The sequence below is a fragment of the Zingiber officinale genome, chromosome 9A (assembly GCF_018446385.1).
Source record: "Zingiber officinale cultivar Zhangliang chromosome 9A, Zo_v1.1, whole genome shotgun sequence".
In the NCBI taxonomy this organism is placed as follows: domain Eukaryota; kingdom Viridiplantae; phylum Streptophyta; class Magnoliopsida; order Zingiberales; family Zingiberaceae; genus Zingiber; species Zingiber officinale.
In genome coordinates, this window is record NC_056002.1 from 134,802,882 (window position 1) to 134,825,065 (window position 22,184).

At 32.5% G+C, this 22,184-nt stretch overlaps 2 protein-coding genes across 3 annotated transcripts; both read left to right on the forward strand.

Annotated features, from left to right (window-relative positions):
- Nucleotides 1–7: 7 nt before the first annotated feature.
- LOC122018868 (protein translocase subunit SECA2, chloroplastic-like) lies at nt 8–16,701 on the forward strand. The gene is made up of 19 exons (XM_042576323.1): nt 8–78; nt 185–277; nt 366–461; nt 532–617; nt 1,420–1,498; nt 1,604–1,717; nt 1,951–2,046; nt 2,151–2,214; nt 2,330–2,619; nt 7,229–7,284; nt 10,185–10,302; nt 10,391–10,471; nt 13,371–13,450; nt 14,073–14,127; nt 14,208–14,277; nt 14,353–14,542; nt 14,649–14,772; nt 16,084–16,158; nt 16,242–16,701. The coding sequence occupies exons 2-19, from the start codon at nt 254–256 to the stop codon at nt 16,404–16,406; spliced, it is 1,863 nt and encodes a 620-aa protein (XP_042432257.1). The 5' UTR covers nt 8–78; nt 185–253; the 3' UTR covers nt 16,407–16,701.
- Nucleotides 16,702–18,042: 1,341 nt separating this feature from the next.
- LOC122021046 lies at nt 18,043–21,796 on the forward strand. Of its 2 annotated transcripts, none has more exons than XM_042579115.1 (2): nt 18,043–18,400; nt 21,001–21,796. In XM_042579115.1, the coding sequence occupies exons 1-2, from the start codon at nt 18,112–18,114 to the stop codon at nt 21,153–21,155; spliced, it is 444 nt and encodes a 147-aa protein (XP_042435049.1). In that variant the 5' UTR covers nt 18,043–18,111; the 3' UTR covers nt 21,156–21,796. The 2 variants fall into 2 exon arrangements, with proteins under 2 accessions (XP_042435049.1, XP_042435050.1); XM_042579116.1 differs by lacking the exon at nt 21,001–21,796 and adding an exon at nt 18,543–19,054.
- Nucleotides 21,797–22,184: the final 388 nt, after the last annotated feature.

Sequence of the window (22,184 nt, forward strand, 5' to 3'; positions counted from 1 at the left end):
TAGGGAGGTCAAGAGAAATGCAGGTGGTCTGAAGGTATTCATCAAGCAGTTGAGGCAAAAGAGGGTCTGAAAATCCAGGTACTTCAAAATTTTAAAACACTAAATAGAGACAAACATAATGTTATTACAGGTGATGCAGTCTTAAGCTGTATAACCATTTGAGAATTTATGCTGGTTGTTGCAGGCTGATTCAGTTGTTGTTGCTCAGATAACATACCAATCACTCTTTAAGCTCTATCCTAAGCTTTCAGGGATGACTGGAACTGCTAAAACTGAAGTATGAACCTCATAATTCTAGCTATATACATAAACTATAACTCTCAACCTATACCATTGATCACGAGTGCTGCTATTGACATCTGCAGGAGAAAGAGTTCTTGAAAATGTTTCAGATGCCAGTCATTGAAGTTCCTACAAATTTACCCAACATTCGATGTGATTTACCTATTCAAGCTTTTGCTGTAAGGATCTCAATTTCACAAATCCTTGTAAATGAACATCACTTGGTTATATGATGGCATGCCATTTCAGACTGCACGTGGGAAATGGGACTATGCGAGGGCAGAAGTTGAATCAATGTATCAATTGGGTCGCCCTGTATTAGTTGGAACAACTAGGTAAAATTTGGGAAGCAGTTAGTCTCTCAGCTACTTTATCTCAATTTCCATGCATTTGAAATTGAAAGTAAATGCAAGACAACATGTGGTTATATTCTTATCGCTGTTGAAATCATCCAGTCTTTATTTTATATATATATATATTTCACTTTGACACGATGATTCATATTCCACCCACCAAAATCAATCTCTTATTTCATCTTTTTTAATGACCTACCACTGAACATGTCTATCTCAACATTCTCATTATATATATATATATATATATATATATATATATATATATATATATATATATATATATTTCACTTTGACATGATGGCTCATATTCCACCCACCAAAATCAATCTCATATTTCATCTTTTTTAATGACCTACCACTGAACATGTCTATCTCAACATTCTCATTTTAGCCACAATTAGGGATTTGATTAAGAAGGTAATATGCATTTTATCTCCAAAAATAACAGATCTCTTATGCCAATTTAATTTACAAACTGGTTAAGGCTAAATGGTGATAGATCGTGGTGTTTGGTTTCATCTATAGATGATTGGTAGATCACTTTTATAGTAGATAAGGTCTTCACCTTAGTTCTCTCTCATCCAACAATTCCTAATTTGAGTTCAATAATAAGTGATACCGATTACTTTTTTCTTAAGAAAATCAAGTTTCCAATTATGATGTTTGTTTGGTCTTGTTGTATGATATTGACCCATAAGCTTGCAGAATTTTTCGAAACTGACCATTTTATTCTTGCATAAGTTCAATAACCATTGTTTATGAACATATTTTCTTATTGCAGTGTTGAGAATTCTGAATATCTATCTGATCTTCTTAAGGAACAAAATATTCCTCATAATGTTCTCAATGCGAGGCCAAAGGTTCAACAGTTGTCTTGAATCTACCATAATCATTCTGACTAATTTCTTCATGAAAACTTCTAGGTAACATTTCTTTTATGCTTGATCGCTCTATTTCTTCTCCAGTATGCTGCAAGGGAGGCAGAAATTGTTGCCCAAGCTGGTAGAAAGTATGCAATTACCATATCTACTAACATGGCAGGAAGAGGCACTGATATCATCCTTGGTGGTAATCCAAAGGTCTGTCATTTTATAAATTCAATATTTTTTCTAACATGGATTGAGATGATCATCCATCCATGATATGTAGGGGAGATGGCTGTCTATTGACTCTAATTTTTGTAATTTTAATAGTCATCAGATCATCTTCCACATAATTTTGCTCAAATATCAATTGTGGATTAGCATATTCAAATCTTTATACACCTTTCAATGATATTCTTTGCTTTTGTCTTTTCTTTTGTCACCTCAAGATGCTAGCAAAAGAAATTGTAGAGGATAACTTGCTTCCTTTTATGTCACAAGAGACTCCTAGTGGCAAAACTGATATGGAGCAACTATCTGAACAGGTGCTGAGTCATGTTCCTTGTACAAATTATCTTTCTTTGCTTCCGTTCCCTTTTTCTAAATAAGGTCTTAGATTTGTTAATATTTTTTATTCAACATGAAATAGAGTTTCTCAAAAGTAAGAATAGGACCCTCATCGTTGGCTTTGGTTGCAAAGGCTGCTGTTATCTGTAAGTATTTTCTTTTATAGTGTCAGTCATGGAATGTGTACGATACTTGTCCTGCCAAGATAGAATTATAAGCTTCCTAATAGAAAGTATATATTTTGCTTTGGAATATTTGTAGCAAAGCATTTGTGCAAAAGCAAGGGACGTGATTGGTCATATAAGGCGGCACAATCTATTATATCAGAGTCCATACAAATGGGCCAATCTCTTGGAATAGCAGAACTGGAAAAACAGTTAGCTGAAGATCCAACCATATATCCCCTTAATACTATGATAGGACTTGCTTTTCTCACTGTTTTGAAGGATTGTGAAGCACATTGTTTTAATGAAGGACTTGAAGTGAAAATGTTGGGTGGGCTTCATGTGATTGGGACATCATTACACGAGTCTCGCCGAATAGATAATCAAGTAACTTCCTATTCTTGAAAATCTGAAGAAGTTACCATAAATATAATTTTTTTATTTTGTTTTATACAGTATGAGTTTTTTCATTATTCAGTGATTCTATTCCTGTGAATAAGGAGTTCTAATTAAAATTTTTTGAGTATAATCAAATGTTTATTAAGACCGGAAAACAAGTAGCATCACAAACTCATATTTCTTTTAAAAAGCAATCTCAGGCATTTTTAGTTTAAGAATTTATAGAAGCAATCATGGACCAAACTAACCCTATTTTGGTCCCTACAAAAAGGTGTGGTCAAATAATTTCTTCTAGGTGAAAGTGTTAGATGGTTAAATAGTTTCATCTGGGTGGATGGGAGATATCAACGTTTAAGGCACACTTTTGTCTCAAGAACAATTTAAAGGGCCCTTATTTGTTTCTAGAAAATTTTGCAATGCTCTATTTGTTCAGCCGGAAGAAAAATTTCATTGAATACAAGAAAATAGAATCTTTAACAATGTATAGTAACTAGTTCAATCATACTTAATTTAACATTCCTCTCTAGTTGGAGCATAACTTAATTTAATTAGGATGCTCTAAAAAACTAAGTTAAATTATGTTGTTGTTAAGTTTTTAGTAGGGATATAAGGAGTCATGACCACATTATGAATATTTCATGCACTCCTAAAATATAGGCTTACCAACAATGTAAATTAGCTGTTGAGAAGAAAAAAATAATTCTATTGTTATAAACTAGGATCAAATCATTACATCTATATACATGGATTAAGGTCTCAAGTTGTGTTGGTTTGCATGAACATTGAGATGCTTTAGCACTAGTACTGGAGCGATGGTTTGTAGTGAAAACAAAGAGGGAGAGATCATGGTGGAACTAGAGAGGGAGAGAAGAACCAAGAGATGTAGAGAAGAGAGACTAAGAGGGAGAAGACTACCTTAGAGAGAATGGGAGAAGGCTACTTAAGAGAGAATGGGCGATGTGCATGACGAGCACGACAACTTGTGAAGTGGTGAGCGATAGGCACAGAGATATAGGGGTGGTGTGACGATAGGCAGCAAATGCAATGGGTCATGAGGGAGAGGAGGATAATTCTTAATTTTTTCTAAAAATATCACTATTTTAATTAAATATAATTGAACTAGATTATGCTATATAAAACTTTGATTCAATCTTAGACTGATCTAAAATAAATCCAACTCGAGTTCGATTTAAAACTACTTGATCATAATCACCATGTCTACTCAATGACAACCTAAGTCTAAACTAACTTCTAGTCAACTTTGAAATTCAAAATAAAATTTTATTTACCTTAATTAGTTATTTAAAATTTTAAAATAATTAAACATATAAAAAATTTAAATGGGATAAAATTTGATATCTAAAATCAATGAAGGTTTTCTTTGTGTTCTAACTTTTGTGATGTCAAGAAAAACTGAGAGAGATTGTGTGTAAACAAGTGATTGGAAAATTATGATTTAGCGAGATTGTTCGCATTGTCAAAGTGCCTCCTACTCTCTTTTGTATCTTATCTCAGCTTTGGTACAAGCATCAAGGAACAATGAGGGTTCAACACAATGCTTTGATTAAATAAAAATTTATTTGATTAAGTTTAAAATGATATTTATTATTTTAAATTATATTATTAGAATATAATTGAAAATAAATGATGAAAGGAGGTATGTACTATCATATTGATTAACTTTTTTTTCGAAAAATTTATCTAGTTCAATTCTAAGTGTAAACAATTTTCAAATTTGAATTTGATTTTATCAAAAAAAATATCTTTAATCTAATTAAATAAATTTAATTACAAAATTTAAAATTTAATTTGACCTAAAATATAATATTTGAGGATCCAAAAATTTTGGATCTCTTTATTTTTGACCTCTAATATTTATAATTACATGGAAAAATTAAAATGAGATTGAAACCAAGTCATAGACTTTTGAATTATTTCACTACTACAATAACAACCTCCCACTAGGTGGGGTTGACTCTATGGATCTTTTCACGCCATTGGATTCTATCCCCTACTATCATCATCTATATGTAAATAAATTTTATCTTGTTTTATTGTTGCTAACCAAGTCTTTTTTGATTTTCCTCGTTTGATGTGCTTATTTGTCATAGCTTTACATTGCCTAACCGGAGCATTTATTGACCATTTAAGTACATGGTCGACCATCTTAAACGTGTCTCTTAGAGCCTTCCCTCAATAGATGCAACTTCAACTTTCTCTCTAATGCTCTCATTTCTTATTCTGTCCATCCTCATATATCCACACATCCATCTTAACATCTTTATCTCTGCAACTCTCATCGCACATGTGTTCGAGTCAACGCCATATAACATAGTAGGTCTAACTGGTCTAACTATTATTTTATAGAATTTTCCTTTACGTTTTAGAGGTACTTTACGATCACATAACACACTCGACGCCCTCCTCTATTTCAATCATCTTGCTTGTATTCCATTTCACTACATTGAGGAATTTTCTTTAAGTTTTTGTCAACCAAAATATAATAAAAAAAGTGAGATTTTATCAAATGCTTATGAACAAATTTCAAATACAATTACATAAACCTATAAAGAAAATATATCCTTAACAATGAGCTTTTTGGGTCTTCAATTTGAAATAGATCTAATGTTGTAGAATTTGAGAGTAATGCATGTCGCAACTTAAAATTGAATATACTAAAGTGTAAATTATTATAAAATAAAAATTCATACTTTCCAAGTCACTAAAGCTGAAAATTAAAATTGAATTGGTTGCAAACCTTTTATATTTTGATGAAGACAGATAACAATAACAAGTCACTAAAGCCTTTTTCCATTAAGTGGGTAATTTATATGAATCCTTCTATGTCATTGAGCTTGATTCCGTGCTATATCTTTATTTATATTTAAATGAGTTTTATGCTGATTTATTGTTATTAACCAAACCTTTTTTGATCTTCCTGTATTGATGCATGTATTTATGATGGTCTCACATTGCCTAATTGAGACATTTATTGGATGCCTAAGTACATATTTATTTCACCTTAAATGTGTCTCTCGAGTAGGCGCAACTCTCGTTTCTTATTCTATCAATCCCCATATGTCGTCTGCACATCCATATCAATATTTTCATCTCACTCTCATCTTTTGCTTGTGTCCTTGCTTACTAATTCAACATTCAGTTCCATATAACATATCAACTTTAATTTTTGTAAAATTCCTCTTTAAGCTTTAGAAGTACCTTACAATCACAAAGAATATCTCATGTCTTCTATTTTAACCATCTTATTTGTATCCAATGTAAAACATCAATATCATTTTAATAAAGACTGATATGATCAAATTATTCAATAAATAAATAAAATATATAACTTATTTTAAGTAAAATTAATCATGTTATTAATAATTTAATTATTGAAAGTGTGCCTACATGACATGATATGGTATTCAAACTATATTGTTCCCATCAGAATTTGAAAATCCAGCACAACTTAAACCTTCCATCTATATATGCATAGTTAAGATTGTTGTACAATTGAAGTAAACCATTAATCTATATATATTCAGGATTATAAAACTAATTTTACTACTGTTAAACATGAGAAAAAAATAGTAGGGTTAATTGCTTCAGTTGCCCTCTCTTCTAATGCACCACATGCTTATGGGGTAAAGGGTTGCTAAGCCACATTTTACTTGATGAGTTTCTAGGACTGCCAATGCAGGTAAACTTTCATCCATCATTTATTCATTTTGCTTAAGTGGAATCACTAATGAGAACCACCATTGGAAAAGCAACTTTCATTCAGTGGTTGGAAATTTGAAGCATTGAAACTCAAATGTAATGCATAATAGAATTTTCTTTCTGTGAGTTTTTATTCTCTGTGCAAGAGATCATTTATTCTCTGTTTGAAATGGTATTAAACCTTTATATGAATTTTGATCTACTTCTATATTGCATCAAACATATTGTTAGATTGAGCATTGCTCAACCTTGGTTTTTAGTTGGGGCCTTAGTACCTAGAACAATGCAACTTGCAGTAATTAAAGAATCTAGTAGAAGTTTGGCTAGTGGAGTATTGTCTCAAAGATGCAATTGTTGTCGTCTTACTGATAGCAAGTACCTAAAGAGAGGGATTCATGGAAAACAAGACCTTCAAGGACTATAATGAGAAAATGGCACTTGGAGAAAAGTGGTAATTTAGACTTGCTCACACTCCAATTCATTTCATAGGCTCTCATATCATGTAACTTAGTGGTGAAACTCTACCTATATTTAGATTAATAATATACATGTATATATCACACATAGTAATATATATATGTGTGCAGAAAAGTTATATCTTAGTAATTAGTATATCATGGTATAAAAGTCAACTTTACAAATACATGAATTATGAAGCATGATTTTTTTTTTCACCAAGATTTAACAAAGAAAATATGAGAACTAGCCTCTGATCGGGTTAGTACTTCCTATTATTGTAGGACTAACATTAAATTTAAAATACACTCAAGATATTCAATCTATTTGACCTTATGTTTTAATACATGTAATTGCATCTTCATCATATCTACTTTGGTGTTTGTGTGTTTATTTATTTTATTGTTTTAATTTTTTCCAGCTTCGTGGTAGAGCAGGGAGGCAAGGTGATCCTGGATCAACAAGGTTTATGGTTAGGTACTATCTTGTTCGAATGCTAATTTAGGCAAACACGACAATCATATATGGTGATGACAATCTCACTAAAAGTAGATATCCACAATATCCCTTCGTCATAATCATTATTGAACAGAATAGATTATTGGAACATGAAGTTCATTGTATTAAAAAACACTTTTGGTGGCCGCACAAGTGAAAATGGAAGGGACCATTTTGCTTAGTGATTAAGTAGTCCCTTAAAGCGGTTCTAAAAATGGGTTTGCCTAGTAGGTGGTCTACCTAGGCATCCCAGGTGGTCTGCCTAGGCATCCCAGGTGGTCTGACTAAGCATTCTGGATGATTTGCCTAGGGGATCTACCTAGGAAGCTTAGGTGAGTTCATTAAGAAAACAGATTTATTTGTCTAATTGGTTTACTTAAATAAAACCCTAATTATCCATCTCTATCATATTCCTTCTTTCTGCTATATGTTTACCTGTTTGTGCTATCTGCTATCCATTCTTGTCGTCATAATGTAAAATATGGTCAGGTTTATTATTATGATGTGTTTACTTATCTATTATCATTATTTAGTTGTGATTGCAAACTTGTTTGTTTTATTGATTAATACACTTTGTTAGTGATAATGTACACTATATATTATGTTATCTCATATATCTATTTGAACATTGTTCTAGATATATTTGAGTTTATCACATATGTTATAGGCATAGTGATCATAATGCACATTGAATCAATCCCTCACTGTATTTACAACATCGCACCCGTCGTTCACTATATTTATAACTTTGGACCAACAAACATGTGTGAAATATTGAGATTAATACATCTAAAAACAATCAAAACAAAAAATTAATTGAGTGCTTATCTATATATATGTGCCAATTTTCTTTATTTAGTCTTCTATATTTTATGTTAATATTAATTTAATGACAATGGCCTAGGTGCAACCTAGCGTCTGGGTGCCATGTGGTGAGCTGATGGTCTATTGTTTGAAACCACCTTTTAAATTCTTGATGAAGTTTGCAGATGTGCCTCTATGATTTAATAAATTATAGAAGAAAAAACGAAAACCCCCAAAATTTATTCTAATAGAGAGGAAAACACACTAAAAGAAAAATAAATGGAGCTTTCCATTTAAACAGAGTAGAGAATGTTACAAGAGAATAAAAGTTTGGTATTTACTCAGTTAAAAAAACAGAAGCAAGAAGATGTTACTGGATGAGAATCAGTAACACTTCAGCATTTCCGTTATGAAAAGAGAGATAATGAGAAAATGCCCAGAGTAAGCTTCATCCTTTAAAAGAGAGCTAAAGGATGTGTTGTTGGGAAATAGAGAGGATAGAAATCAAACAACTCCTTTAAAAGAGAGTAGTGAAAGAGAAGATGTTCGAAGTGAAAGAGGTAGGGTGTACCTAGTCTTTCTTTAAGCCTATAGCCAATATACAAACCAATAGATAAATAAAGTGGGTGTTGGTGATGCAATAAGGAGAAATATTTCAGCTTTGCTTGAGAGGGGATACAATTGCATGAAGGTTTCTGAATTGCTGAACATAATAGTACAGGCTGACCAGTATTGATGAATTAAATGATGGTAGGAGCAAGTTGTACGTTGAATCATTCAAGTGAAAGTGGAGCTCTAATTTGATATTCTCTGATCAAATGTAGCTAGTTGTAGGTGGCGGCATCTCATGTAGCTTTCACTTTTGACCTTTGAGCTGTGGGTGGGTTCACAGTTGGACTTTCTTGAGCTCAGGGCCAAGGAGAAATCTTGGAATAAAGCATGGTTTGATAATTTGAGCTGTGCCAGACATCATGACTAAAATATTCACGGATATGCAGGATCCTAGTTGAGATTAATTCCAATGGACGTTCATTGCTCTCTTAACCTTATTATAGTTTTGATGCATTATAAGGTTTTGATGCATTATAAGGTGATCTATTGTGTTAGAGCTCAAGGATGTGTATGGATCTGTATTGTTCACCTATGCTAGCGGTGATAATTGAAGCCTAACTCTTAGTGATGAACCAAGATATGTTAATAGACACAAGGAGAATTCTTTAATTTAGGGCTTGCAAAACTATAGGATTTATCTCTTGTGGATGGTGTAAGAAGTGATACTCCCATTCAAAACAGAATACTTTTTTTGTTATTAGCAAGGTGGTTCAGATGCCAGTAGCAACTGTTAGTTTATTTCTCTAAAATGTTAGTGTAAATGATTTTTAAAATTGGTATAGACTTAAATTTACAAGTAAATAAATGCCAAAATTATATTAGCATGATACAGTGCGGTACTGAAACCAAACCATCCTGTTTCAGTTAATGAAATCTCCAGCACGGCTTGAGCATTTAAACCTTTGTATGGTGAATGAGATGACAACTAACATTGTAATTGTCAGAAAATTCAGGTTTGTAGAAGACATTAGTAGTAGAAACATGCTCTAGAAGAGTCAGTTGACTGCCTTGTAGAAGACATCAGTAGCAGAGATGTAGCAGAAATACCATCTAGAAGAGTGGGTTGATTGGCCTTGGGAATGTGGCTAAGGTGACAACTCATGAAATCCTACTACAGCATTTTTGGGAAGATTGAGAGAGGTGTCACTAATGAGTGAAGGTAGTCAATGAGAGGACAGGAGGGAGTAAACAAGTTGATGCAATTCTGTCTGTCTACTACTTTGACTGTTAGGGTCAATGATGCATTGAGACTGGCTCTTTTGATTGGCATAAACCTGTTATAAGAGTAGTTGACAATCTAGAGCTGTTTAGATGAAAAGAGAAATTCATTTAAAGTGAATGGTTACTCCATAGTGTTAGACTTCATTTTAACAAGGAGTTTTTTCTATAATCAACAGTGCATCTTTTTTCTTGGAAAATTATTCCTCATTATGTCTGTAGACTAAGTTTAATGTATTGAATAGCTTACAGGATGAAATGTTCCAGAAGTTTAATTTTGATACAGAGTGGGCCGTGAAACTTATATCAAAAATAACAAACAATGAGGATATACCGATTGAAGGTCAAACTATTGTAAAACAGGTTTTCTCAGAAACCCTCTTTCTGCATTACCCTATTTGATACAAAGCAGCTTTCTCTATGCTCAATTTTTGTTTGCAAAACTGCACAGCTTTTGGCCCTTCAAATTAATGCAGAGAAGTACTTCTTTGGCATAAGAAAGAGCCTCGTGGAGTTTGATGAAGTTTTGGAGGTATCAATCTATACACTTGTAAAATTGTTGATGGCTTAAATATGGTTTTGTTCAAAGCATATTGATCTTTTGATAAAGTGGACATGCTAAAGTCCTCATTAATCAGCAGTAGTTTTGTTCTCTCTACAGTTTACTGAACTATAATATACTTTTATCAATTGCAATTAATAGCATAGATTGCATTAAAATAGGATAACATCATTTTTATTAGTGACCTGCCTATATTTTTTTTTCCTTATCTTGCTTACAATGGTTGTTACACTTAATTTATGTTTACCAGATCTGTATTAGTATTGAAAGTTTTAAAAAAATTAGTTATCAGCCGCATCTAATAGGTCAGATAGAACTCATAAAAAAATTAAAAAAATATATATAAAAGAAAAGAAAAATGAAACAACAAAATAATAATATTTAATGAATAAATAAAAAATATATTAAGAAAACTTAAAAATCATGCATCTATTATATGATGTTTCTAAATTAATTTAATTCTTGATTAAATTGATTAAATTTAATCTTGATTTCAAATTAATTTAATTCAGATATAAAGTTGATTAAATTTAATTATAATTTCGAATTAAGTTAATTCTATTTTAAAATTGATTAAATTGTTTAAAATTTGATTTTAATTTTAAATTAATATCTGATTTTAAAATTTAAATCAATTTTGACTAAGAGTTGTTGTTTGGTTTTGAGAGGTTCATGCATGGTAACGGGAATGAGGTAGGAAGCCTTGTTGCTCGTTGGATCAGAGAATGGGAAGGTGAAAGTCGCAGATTCTTTCACGGAAGCATGTTAGAATTAAGGTGGGTGGCAATCTGGGATTCATACAAGAGGACAATGAGCAGAAAGCAAGGAGTTCATGAATCCTCTACTATGTGCTCAACTATGTTCCTCTAACATGCCCCACGGGTTGACACAGTTGATTCCTAGCGTGTGCGAAATGCATCGCGGGTATCCATGCAAAGGGTCATTGTGCTGGGCAAAGCCCCCCGTGATTTACCTTCCTTCAAGATTGCATAGGACAGTCTTGGAGGGGCCCGGGGTGAGGGTTATCATTTTTTTTTTGCTACAACTATGTTCCTTTAACATTGAGTGAGCTGAAGGTTCCATCGAGAGGAACTAAATTCTCGAACGAACAAAAGGAACATGAGGAACAAAACTCTTTAACAAAACATTTTTTCCAATAAATGATTATTATACGTTGGAGAATTTTCTTTATATACCATAATCTAAATGAACTAGAAAATGAATCAATATACATTAATCTCCAACGAACACTATCCTAGCTTATAAACTAAAACATAACAAAACTATTTAACATCCTAAGATTAAAAAAATACTATCTTAAAAACTAAATTAAATACTTATGCTCCTAAACAAGAGGATTTGCCAAAATCAACATTTTACAAAATCTAGAATCTTAGAAATTAAATTCTTAATTTGCATTAATTATGGATTTGAAAATTGTGCAAGGTTGAGTACCTTTTTCTTGTGATGAATATATAAGAAAAATCATTTCTTATTTTTATTTATAATTGTAAATTTGATCTTGGTGGTCTAAATCTAATTATTGTACACATATTCTTAATAAAAGAAAATTGATAGTTTTTCTTACCTTGACGGTTACCATATATCTCTCTTATATATACATATTGTACTTCCTATATCATTTTTTTAAAAATTTTATTTCACAATGAAAAATATTAAAAACATGTTATGTATGTTTATATTAAAGAATAAATCTTAAGAAGTAAATATCTCACCATTGATTATTAAATTGTGTGTAGTGAGGGGACGTAAGTGGTGTAAGGTGGTAGACCGAAAAAAATTTAATATCATAGAGTCAAAAGGTAAGGTTTGATTTTGCACATTTCTACTGTTGTTTGACTCCCTAAAACCGTGTTTGTATATTTGTTCTTATCAATAATAAAGAGTAGACCCACCACTTGATTTCAGAACTTTATAATGGCATTTTAGAGGTTGATTAGTCATTAGTTAATGGTTAGTACGGTGATTGCGATTATCTCTTTGTTGTCTCCTTTTATATACATTTTTAAAATCAAATATATATTCATCGTAAAGTTGTTGCTTTGTGACCAAAAAGGTCACGAGTTCGAATCCTAAAAACTGGCTCTTGCAAAAAACATGGTAAGACTGCGTATAATGGATCCTTCCCCGGTACCCCGCATGGCGGGAGCTTTGTGCACTGGGTTGCCTTTAAATATATATTCATCATACATGTATATATGGTACAAATATCACATAGTAGTAAGGTGCATCTCCACCATAACTAACACCAGTATTTTTGCTTGATTGGTGAGAACTTTCATGTGTTTCCACTTGGGTTTTAGAATCAATACTGACACTACTGTTCTTGCCTTGGCTTAATCCTATTGTATTTTCATCTTAATCTTTAGTTATTTAGGTTTCCATGCCCTCGAAAGCATTTGATTAATACACCAGTAGATATTGTTCACCAGTTATTCTCACACTGATGCTATTTCTTTCCAAACTAGTATTCTTCTCTGCTTCTCTCTTAGTGATTTGGTTTCAAATTTGTATTGAAGTAGAGCAAGGGACATGGCTAAAAAAAGTTTGTCTTTTTTACTTTTGTCCATAGCTATTGTTTTCTCTTTCCTCAGGAGCAACAACTTTGCCATCTTCTTCACATTTGTTACCAACAATTTCTCTTTGTAACCTCGGTTCAATGTCTATTTGCATTTTTTTACTCTCTTTTTTGGTTTCATATGAGCTGCCATATCATTTTTAACACTTGTTGACAATTTGTGGAAGCCTTTTCATTTCTTTATGATCTACTAAATGTTTCTTCAAATATGACACTACATGTAGTATCTTCTTGCATCATTTGACTAAGCAAAGACATTTGACTAAATAGGTCCAGAGGAAGCATGTCTATAATCTTAGGCAAGTGATATTATCTGGTGACTCTGAAAGCTGCACTGACCAAATATTCCAGTGAGTTTTTGAATCCATTTTCTTTTGACTGTGGTATTGTTTGTATTATGCATTTTTTGAAAAAACTATTATTCTTGTCCGTTGATCCACATTTTTTCATTAAGGATCACATTCAGAAACTTGAGTCATGATTTGAGAATACTTGCTTCCTCTCTTTGCAAATGAAAGCATCTATTCATTTAGCCGACCCCACCTAGTGGGATAAGACTTGGTTGTTGTTGTACAAACTCTATTCATCGTCATTTGTTTTGCAAACTCTATTCATCATGATTGGTGAATGATTGATTTTCTAAATCCTTCCATGATCTAATATTGCGAGCTTTTCAGATAATGATATCACATTTAATGGAGAATCCTCTATTTCCCCTAAACTGATACAATACCCCGTGGAGAAAGAAAGAAAAAAAGAAAAGATAATTGGAAAAAAAATGATCAATGAATCTTTGTTTAGAATCTTTGTCTTGGGAGAATTTCAGAGTAAAACTGATTTCAGAGTCATTATGGAATCAGACTCAGCTAACACAATCAAAGTAGTCTATTCAATTCTAATATATTACATCTTGTTTTCTTTTGATCATTAACTAATCCATCAAACAGTTGTAAAGTTTCTTATTCCTTCTAGGTACATGCAAGCAGTAGTTGATGAAATTGTCCTGGGAAATAGTGATCCAGAAAAGGTAAATAACTTAGTCACTACATTGAAGAGGTTTCTAATTTATCATGCATTTCATCTGAATGATTTGCTTTTATGCTTAAGCATCCTAGGAATTGGAATTTGGGAATGCTCTTGGATGAGTTTCTTCAAATTGGCAGGAGCGTATTGGCTGGTATATTTAGTGCTATATTTTAATTTGAAATAACTCTGATTGGAAATGTAAAGAATATTTATTTTAAATTTCTAGAATCATTTGCAAAGGTCGGGGAGGAGGATCTACTGACATCTCTTGAACAAATTCAGAGGTTACATGTAGTGGATGTGGGGAACTTTTCTCTTCCAAACTTGCCTTTACCTCCAAATACTTTCAGAGGAATCCGCAAGAAGATTTCTTCATTGAAACGTTGGCTTCGTATCTGTACGGATGAGACGACTAAGTAATTTCCTTTTGATAAAATCACATACATGCTTTTCTTTCCTTGCACTTTGCACAATAAATATTACTTAATGCACACTAAGTGGTATGTGGTTCATTCCCTGTAGGAAAGGAAGATACCAAGTGACCATTAATCTTCTCCGCAAGTACTTAGGCGAGTTTTTGATTGCTTCCTATTTAGAAGTTGTACAAGACTCTGGTTATGATGATTCATACATTCAAGAAATCGAGGTAACCTACATGCCACTTTAAAATATGGTACTTTTGTTGCTATGTGTTAATCTGTGCATGCTATTCTTTACGTATGAAAATATTCTTTCTTGCTTAGCACATTCTGAATCTTGAAACCACTTGAAGAACATTTAGAGAGCTCTAATTTTGTTTGTACTATGTCCTTTAATCACTTGATACATGATTCAAAAGTCGGCCATTAGAGGCTACTCCTGAGATGAATAGTGTGCATCCAGTGTATAACGCTAACTTTAAACTCTTTGGTCAATTTTTCCATCCTAGAAGCATTTTCAGTGACTTTATCTAAGGCCACAATAGTTTTTGCTCTTCAATTAAGGGAGCACATAGAATTTGAGTATAATCATGAAAGCTTTATCACTAGAGTTCTGTGTAATCTGCTACCAGAGGGGAACACAAAAATTTGAATGCAATTATGAAAGAGATTCTTGAATTCACCAATTTTCCATAATGCAATATGAATGTAAATAGCTACTAGCGTTTATAATTTTCCTAAATAGATACTAGTGTAAATAATTTTGAAGGTACATCTGCTATTAGTTAGAATTGATAATATTTGCCATTAAGTCTGTCCATTTGTTGCTCAGACTCATTTTGAAAATATTATTGCATAGGTCAACAGGTTTTTGTTGGTTAAAATTTTGAAATATGTGATCATCCAATCAACGTGTTTTACCTCAGTGGTGAATTCTTATCTGAATTACAAATCACTTTCCATCTTGATTCTAAATATGCAAATGACTCAGAACCTATTCAACCAAACACGAATTACAATCTTTCAATCTTTCTTGAACATTATGGCATGCTTCAGAATGGGACATTCATCTCTCAGTTATTAGTCAAGTACTGTTAATTTTGGAATGATCAGCACCAGAGTGACTGTAAGCAAATATGAGAGGGCGATGAGGAAAATTTGTGAAGTAGAATGTGGGAAAACATTTATAGAATACCAAAGAAAGTCGAAATAAGAGTGGTCAGACTGGTTTATTAAAGATGATCTCGCCGTACCTATCTAGGTCTGGCATTGTAAATACTTTATCATAATTCCTCTAAATCTGATCCCAAATTAACCAGTTAAATTGTGAAGTCAAGCTATCTCAAGTTGAGGTTCTATCACCAGTTTAACTTCAATGCCACTTAAATTGTAGTTCTGAAACTTATCTTGCATAATTTCATTCACCTTGAACATATAATTGTGAGTTCATCTTAAGCATGATTTAATTGAATTGTTTTGTGCCAGATTTTCTTTATATATGTGCTCGCAAAAATTAATATATTCTCATCATACATCAGAGAGAAGTTATAGTCAAGACATTAGATTCCTTCTGGAGGGACCATTTGATAAATATGAACAGGCTCAGCTCTGCGGTATCTTCTAAAACTAAGCTTTAGCAGGACCAGTTTGCTTGAATCTATATGATCTCTAAATCACAAGTTTAATAATTCTCCAGGTGAATGTTCGGAGCTTCGGGCATAGAAATCCACTGGAAGAATATAAGATCGATGGGTGCCGTTTTTTCATATCAATGCTCAGTGCAACTCGAAGATTGACTGTAGAATCATTACTTAATTATTGGTCATCTCCAATGGAGGCTGAAGAATTGTATGCACCATAGGATTCAGACTCGTCGCTTACACTTTTCTCTCCCAGTAGTATGTTCATGTATTTAAAGTGAGCTTTTCTATCCTAAACATTTTACGAGAAAGACTACCTGCTTGTACTGCTCTTACACAGAATCATGAAGCTTTGGATGTAACGATCCTGTATATGTTAAAAAACTAAGACTGGGAGTGGCTGCTATCATATACTGTTTTTGAATTCAATTAAAGTGAAAGCAACCTCCATTTGAATTTTGAATTGTAATATGTTTTGATTTAGTAAGAGTTTAATTGAGTACCTAGTTTAGTTCATCTCAATGTATTAGCGATCTTTCAATTAGTAAAATTTTTAGATTTTGCATGAGCTTTTTTTTCTTCTTCTTCTATTTAAGATAGTTATTTTTGTTAGGGTTCAATTTTAGTAGTACATCACCTACCTAATAATTTAATTTTACATGTCTTGAGAATAAAGCTAGTGAATTAAAATTTTTCTTCTTCTAATTTTGTTTCTTTTTCTTGTAAAAAAATCTATTATCTTCTCTTACTATGTATTTTTTTCCCCTCATCAAAGCATTGGAAAGAATGCTAACTTTCTTCATTGTTATGCATTCAATTCAGGTGACACATGCTATAAACAATCTGAGCTCTCATCATGCCATCGACCCACCCTTGAAATTGATATAGTGGTGAATTACTCACAAGAATTAAAAGAGAATTATAATTTGAATTTAAATGTGATAAATATTATACTTTTGAGTATATATAAATTGTGTTTGGGAAGTCTATTTTCAAGAAGGTATTAATTTTTGTTAATCTAGGCATGTTGAACTAATTTTAAGAAATTTTTTTACTGTTCACTGTGATAAATTAAGAAATATAACTAGATCCTAAAGGACGACCCAACAATAGAAAATATCAATGTGGGAATCAAATCCTTGGTATATGGATATACCACCCTTTAACATAGATATAGCACTGTTTTCTTCATTATGGATTCAAATTCAATCAATTTAGGTGCGACATGGTACATTGAATTCATAAGACACAAAGTTGGTAGGAAGATAAGTTTATTTCATCTAATTTTAAATAATGAAAAATTGTTAAATTATCCAAAAAAAATATTGTTTTTCATAATTTTATATCAAATAAACTAAGAAAATTATCTCATCCATTTTGTAATTTTTTTTGAATAGGAGTGAGTAAAATTTTAGTTGGATATTGAATTGAATTAATTCAAAATTTTGATTTGGTCTATTTGAAAGTTTATTTTAAAAAATATTAATTATTTTAATTAAATTGGTTAGGTGATTTCAGTTATAAATTTTAAAATTGAGTTAAATTGATTAATCTTATTTTTTTATTAAACAATAAAAAATTAAAAAAACATTAATATTTTTTATTTTTTCATTAAACTGATTAACTTTTTATTAAAAAATTTAATATTTTTATATAAAAAATTAATTTATTTATTTATAGATTGAAAAATATTTTATCAGTTCACACATGTTAATTAACTTCAACCGAATGCTGAAAGCACGTGGTCCATTTGTTTCGTGTTCTTCCTCGTGGTCGTGGTGGACCGTTGCTGTCTTGCTGACGCAACACAGATTCTACTTTTTGACCGTTTTTGACTCGAGCTTTTGAGCCGCTCTCTCAAACCCAGAGCTTTCCGTTATTAGATAACGCTGCGCCGCTCCAAACCCTCAAATTCCCCCCCTCCCAATGTCGACGATGGTGGAGAGCTTCGGGAGGATGAACCTCTTCGCATCCCACTCGCCGCCGACGACGCCTTCCTCCCACTTCGAGCAGCGCACTCAAAGGCCGGTGCCCACTTTCGTTTTCCCCTCACCTGGCGCTGCGAGCTCCCGTGCTCCTTGCCGCCAGGCGATCAAGGCGGCTTGCGTGCAAGGGGAGGTGTTCTCCGTCACTTCTACCAAATCAGATGTGGATTACCTGGGCGAGAGCACGAAAGGGGATTTGAATGTGAACCGGGAGCATCTCGAAGCCTTTGGTGAGTTCCTCCGCTAACTCTTGGTTTAGGAACTTTGATCCTCTCAGAGAATCAATGTTTTCTGTCAATTCTTGCTTCTCAATTCTTTCTCTGGAGTTTGATTTTTTGTTTTTTCTTGTGTTTTTCTTGCTTACTGTTAAAGGCAATTGCGTCGGTGTTAGAAATATTGTTCAAGAGAAGAGAAAAAAAATGCAACTTTGTCCCAACTGAGTGTGCTCTATAATAATGTAATTTAAAATGACATCGAGATCCCTTTTCACCCTTGGATTGTATAAAAAATAATAAGATGTCGAAACACATGTACATTAGGTTTTGACATACATGGTCCAAGGTGAATTGATGACTGCTACAGAGTGTTTAAAAGGAAGGCATGCCCAATTTGTGAAGTCTCATGAGAAGTTGTGTTTTTAACTAGGAGACATCATTAGTGAAGAGTAGGCCTTATGAGCACAATGCTAGTGATGGTGTCCGAAAGGCAATCAGATAGTTAATTTTACTATGTATTATAATTGCACTACTTAGTAAAGTTACTCTTTTATTGCAATTTAACTTATCTTGTATAGTTTGATAATTATAATAAAAATTCTATGATACTGTGGCATTAGTGATTGATCCTTTGGATGCCAGATGACACTAATACATTGAGAGAGAGAGAGAGGATTATTGATTGTCTATATCATGGCAATGTTGATATTACGGCCCTCATAGGGAAGGACATTTTTCACATGATTCGCCAGGATTCGACCTTGCTCCATGTTGTAAATCTGTCACATGGTTATCAACTCAGCTACGCCGTGAGGGCGCAATGTCGACATTACTGATTGATCCTTCGGAGGTGAGGTGACACTAATACATTGTTATAATATCACTAATTGTTCGTATTGAGACAATGTCAATATTAGTGATTGATCCTTTAAATGTGAGATGACACTAATACATTGAGATAGTATTATTAATTGCCTCTATCTTAGCAATTGTTCCTATTGCAGCAATATAAACATTGATATTACAGTAAGACTAATACATCCTATGTTTCTATTAGTGGATAGAAGGTAATAATCTCATGCTTATAAATCCTGTGATTAGCAAGTGATTTGACTCACTTTGACAATTCATTTGGTATTCACTCGAACATCTATGAGTATTCATGATGCGTATGCAAAAGTGGTTCTTAAAGTTGGCATTATCATAATTATCTTATTTGGAAACAAATATGCCTTCATACTTGTGTGATAGTCCCTTGATAGGAATGCACATATATTTGTAATTATTAGTTAGTATATTGCTAACCCTTATGAAGTTAAATGCATGGTCAACAATGTAACTTATTGTTTTGAATGAATGGAGAGTGTTTAATTGACCATTAGATAGGCAATCATTCAAAGAATTTACGCATAGTGAAAGGTTCACTCTCTATTGAGTTATCATTCTGAAATTGAATATTATTTATATATATGACTGATGAGATAGACACTATTTCAAGTTCTACGACACATTATCATATAAGATGATAAAAAGAACTAAATTACACAAGCTACTCCTGTAAAAGGCTTTGTGGGCCAATAAAACCTTTCAAAATATTGGGTAGTCACTATACCTTACTAGAGACAACATAACTTGTCTACCTAATTTTCATGTGAGATTAAAATATTTAATTGATTAAACGTCTATCAATATTTTAAGAGCCTAATGAGTCACAATTGACACACAAAGTGTGTATCCTCGGATGTTGATGCATGTAAAGATTGAATGAAGTTGAAACTAATTAAAAGTTGATTTGCTTTAGTATGATATTAAGAGTGACTTAATTGAAACTAATTAAAGGTTAATTTACTTCAGTAAGATTAAAAGGGACCTACTTGAAATTTGGTTAAGAGACATAAATTGCAATTAGACATAAATTTCAAAAGCCAATTTTCTTTATTTTTATAAAAGGAGTATTTCTACAAGAATCAGAGTAGTTTTATAGGAATATTTCTATAAGAATTGTAGAAATAATAGAATGATCTCATAGAATGGAATTAATTTGATAAAATAATAGATTCACAAGAATATAATAGTATGTAATAGAATTTCAATAAATGTTGTAAAAATTATTCTCCTTTTAGTAAACTATTTCTATAAAAGGTTTGACTATAAATAAGGAAGCAAACAATTATAGTTAAGATTGATATTAATTTGTTTTTGTACGAAACCTAGTTACTCTCTCTCCCTCTTATTGTCACCACCTCCATTCCTTAAGGTTCAACCAACTCTCCCCTTCCTCACTATTCAATTGATGGGCTTCGCTCGAAGTTCCTCTTGTTCTAGTGTCGGTCCTTTGGAAGGATTAAGGTGATTATTAGTCTATCCGACCACTACATTATTGAGGTCTTGTATCTTATGGATGAGTTAGAGCCTATACTCTCGAGTAGCTTCATGCCCACAAGGAATATTCTTGTGTGCCTTCCTTTTGGTTTGATCTAATCTATTTTGTTAGCATCTTGTTTAGATTTAAAAAAAAAAAATTCACTGCATCTTCGGCGTGCTAAAACCTAAACACTATAACTAATTGTTTTTTGTTTTAGTGAAATAGTTGTTCCTTTTAATTTCTTTTGTAGGATTTGATGGTCGAGCTAGCTTAGACGGCTCTATTGAAGAGATTGCAAGGGTAGAAGCTAAAGAAGCTGAATTTGCACTAAATGCTCTAGGAATTGTGGTATATTCTATTCTTCAATTTTATCCTAGTAATTATTATGCTTTTATCTACTTATGAGTTTAATAAATTTAAGGGTTCACATTTACATTACATTGGCATATGTCATGTATGTTTGTTTGGATGCCAACACTAAATAAATGTTCTAGTTGACAGTTTGTCATCCCTCACTTGAGCTTGGCCAATCGATAAGGAGAATTTGCTCTATGCTAGTGATCTAAAGTAGTATAATGCAAACAAACATAACTAAACCACATACCTTAACCATAAAAAGGAAATCATATTTGAAGTCTGACCAACTTGATAACTAATTTATAGCAGGAAGCCAAAAATAGACAATGAGCACAAAAGTGTGTAGTGTGATTCTTGATAAATGTGCATGAATTATATTTGAGGAAGAACTTGTGATGATGACCAAAGATTTAGGTAGAGCTCGTGATGAAGGTGAAAAGTTGGCCAAAGCTCTTAACCAGAAAGGCTTGTGTGAGCTTGTAACTAAGGTAGAAGGCGTGCAATGAAGGTGAGAGTGAGACTGCGGAAGAACTCGTCTGCACACATATAGGGATGTTGAAACTTCTTGTGTATCGATTGGTAGACAGAACGAAAAATTTCTCCTATGTTGGCTAGTATCACACGAGATTTAAATCCATGGCCAGGAGAGATCTTTTTGTAAAACAAGTGCAAATATTTTTTTTTAAAGATGTGGGATGGAGAATTCATGAGTCAAATGCATAAAATAATTAAAAAGATTTGCAATGAGTTATTTATAATCAAAGAGAATTAAAAAGATTAACAACCATAATTTATTGTGATACACATTTAAGGCATTCTCTTGGACTCCTTTGTGGACCTTTATGTTTGATGCTTTTAAGGTGTCAAAAATAATTCAAATTAGTCAAATTGGATGAGGTTTTTTTTGCCAAATGGAACCTTCATAAAGAAGCAAATTTGAATAAACAAGAAAGTAAAGAAGGGAATTGCATTTGTTGCCAAGGAAGAGAAGAAGAAGAGTAATAAGCCAATTCAAGAAGATAACTCATCATCATCCTCTTTATTCGAATTTGATAGCAACAAATATCAAGCAAATGA

What these genes read in the sequence shown, in the direction of transcription:
- LOC122018868 (XM_042576323.1), top strand. Translation starts at nt 254, where the DNA reads ATGACTGGAACTGCTAAAACTGAA. An exon ending in GTCAAACTATTGTAAAACAG is followed by an intron (nt 10,303 to 10,390) that starts GTTTTCTCAGAA and finishes AAAACTGCACAG; the next exon opens with CTTTTGGCCCTTCAAATTAA. An exon ending in TGCACTGACCAAATATTCCA is followed by an intron (nt 13,451 to 14,072) that starts GTGAGTTTTTGA and finishes TATTCCTTCTAG; the next exon opens with GTACATGCAAGCAGTAGTTG.
- LOC122021046 (XM_042579115.1), top strand. Translation starts at nt 18,112, where the DNA reads ATGTCGACGATGGTGGAGAGCTTCGGGAGGATGAACCTCTTCGCATCC. An exon ending in GGAGCATCTCGAAGCCTTTG is followed by an intron (nt 18,401 to 21,000) that starts GTGAGTTCCTCC and finishes TTTCTTTTGTAG; the next exon opens with GATTTGATGGTCGAGCTAGC.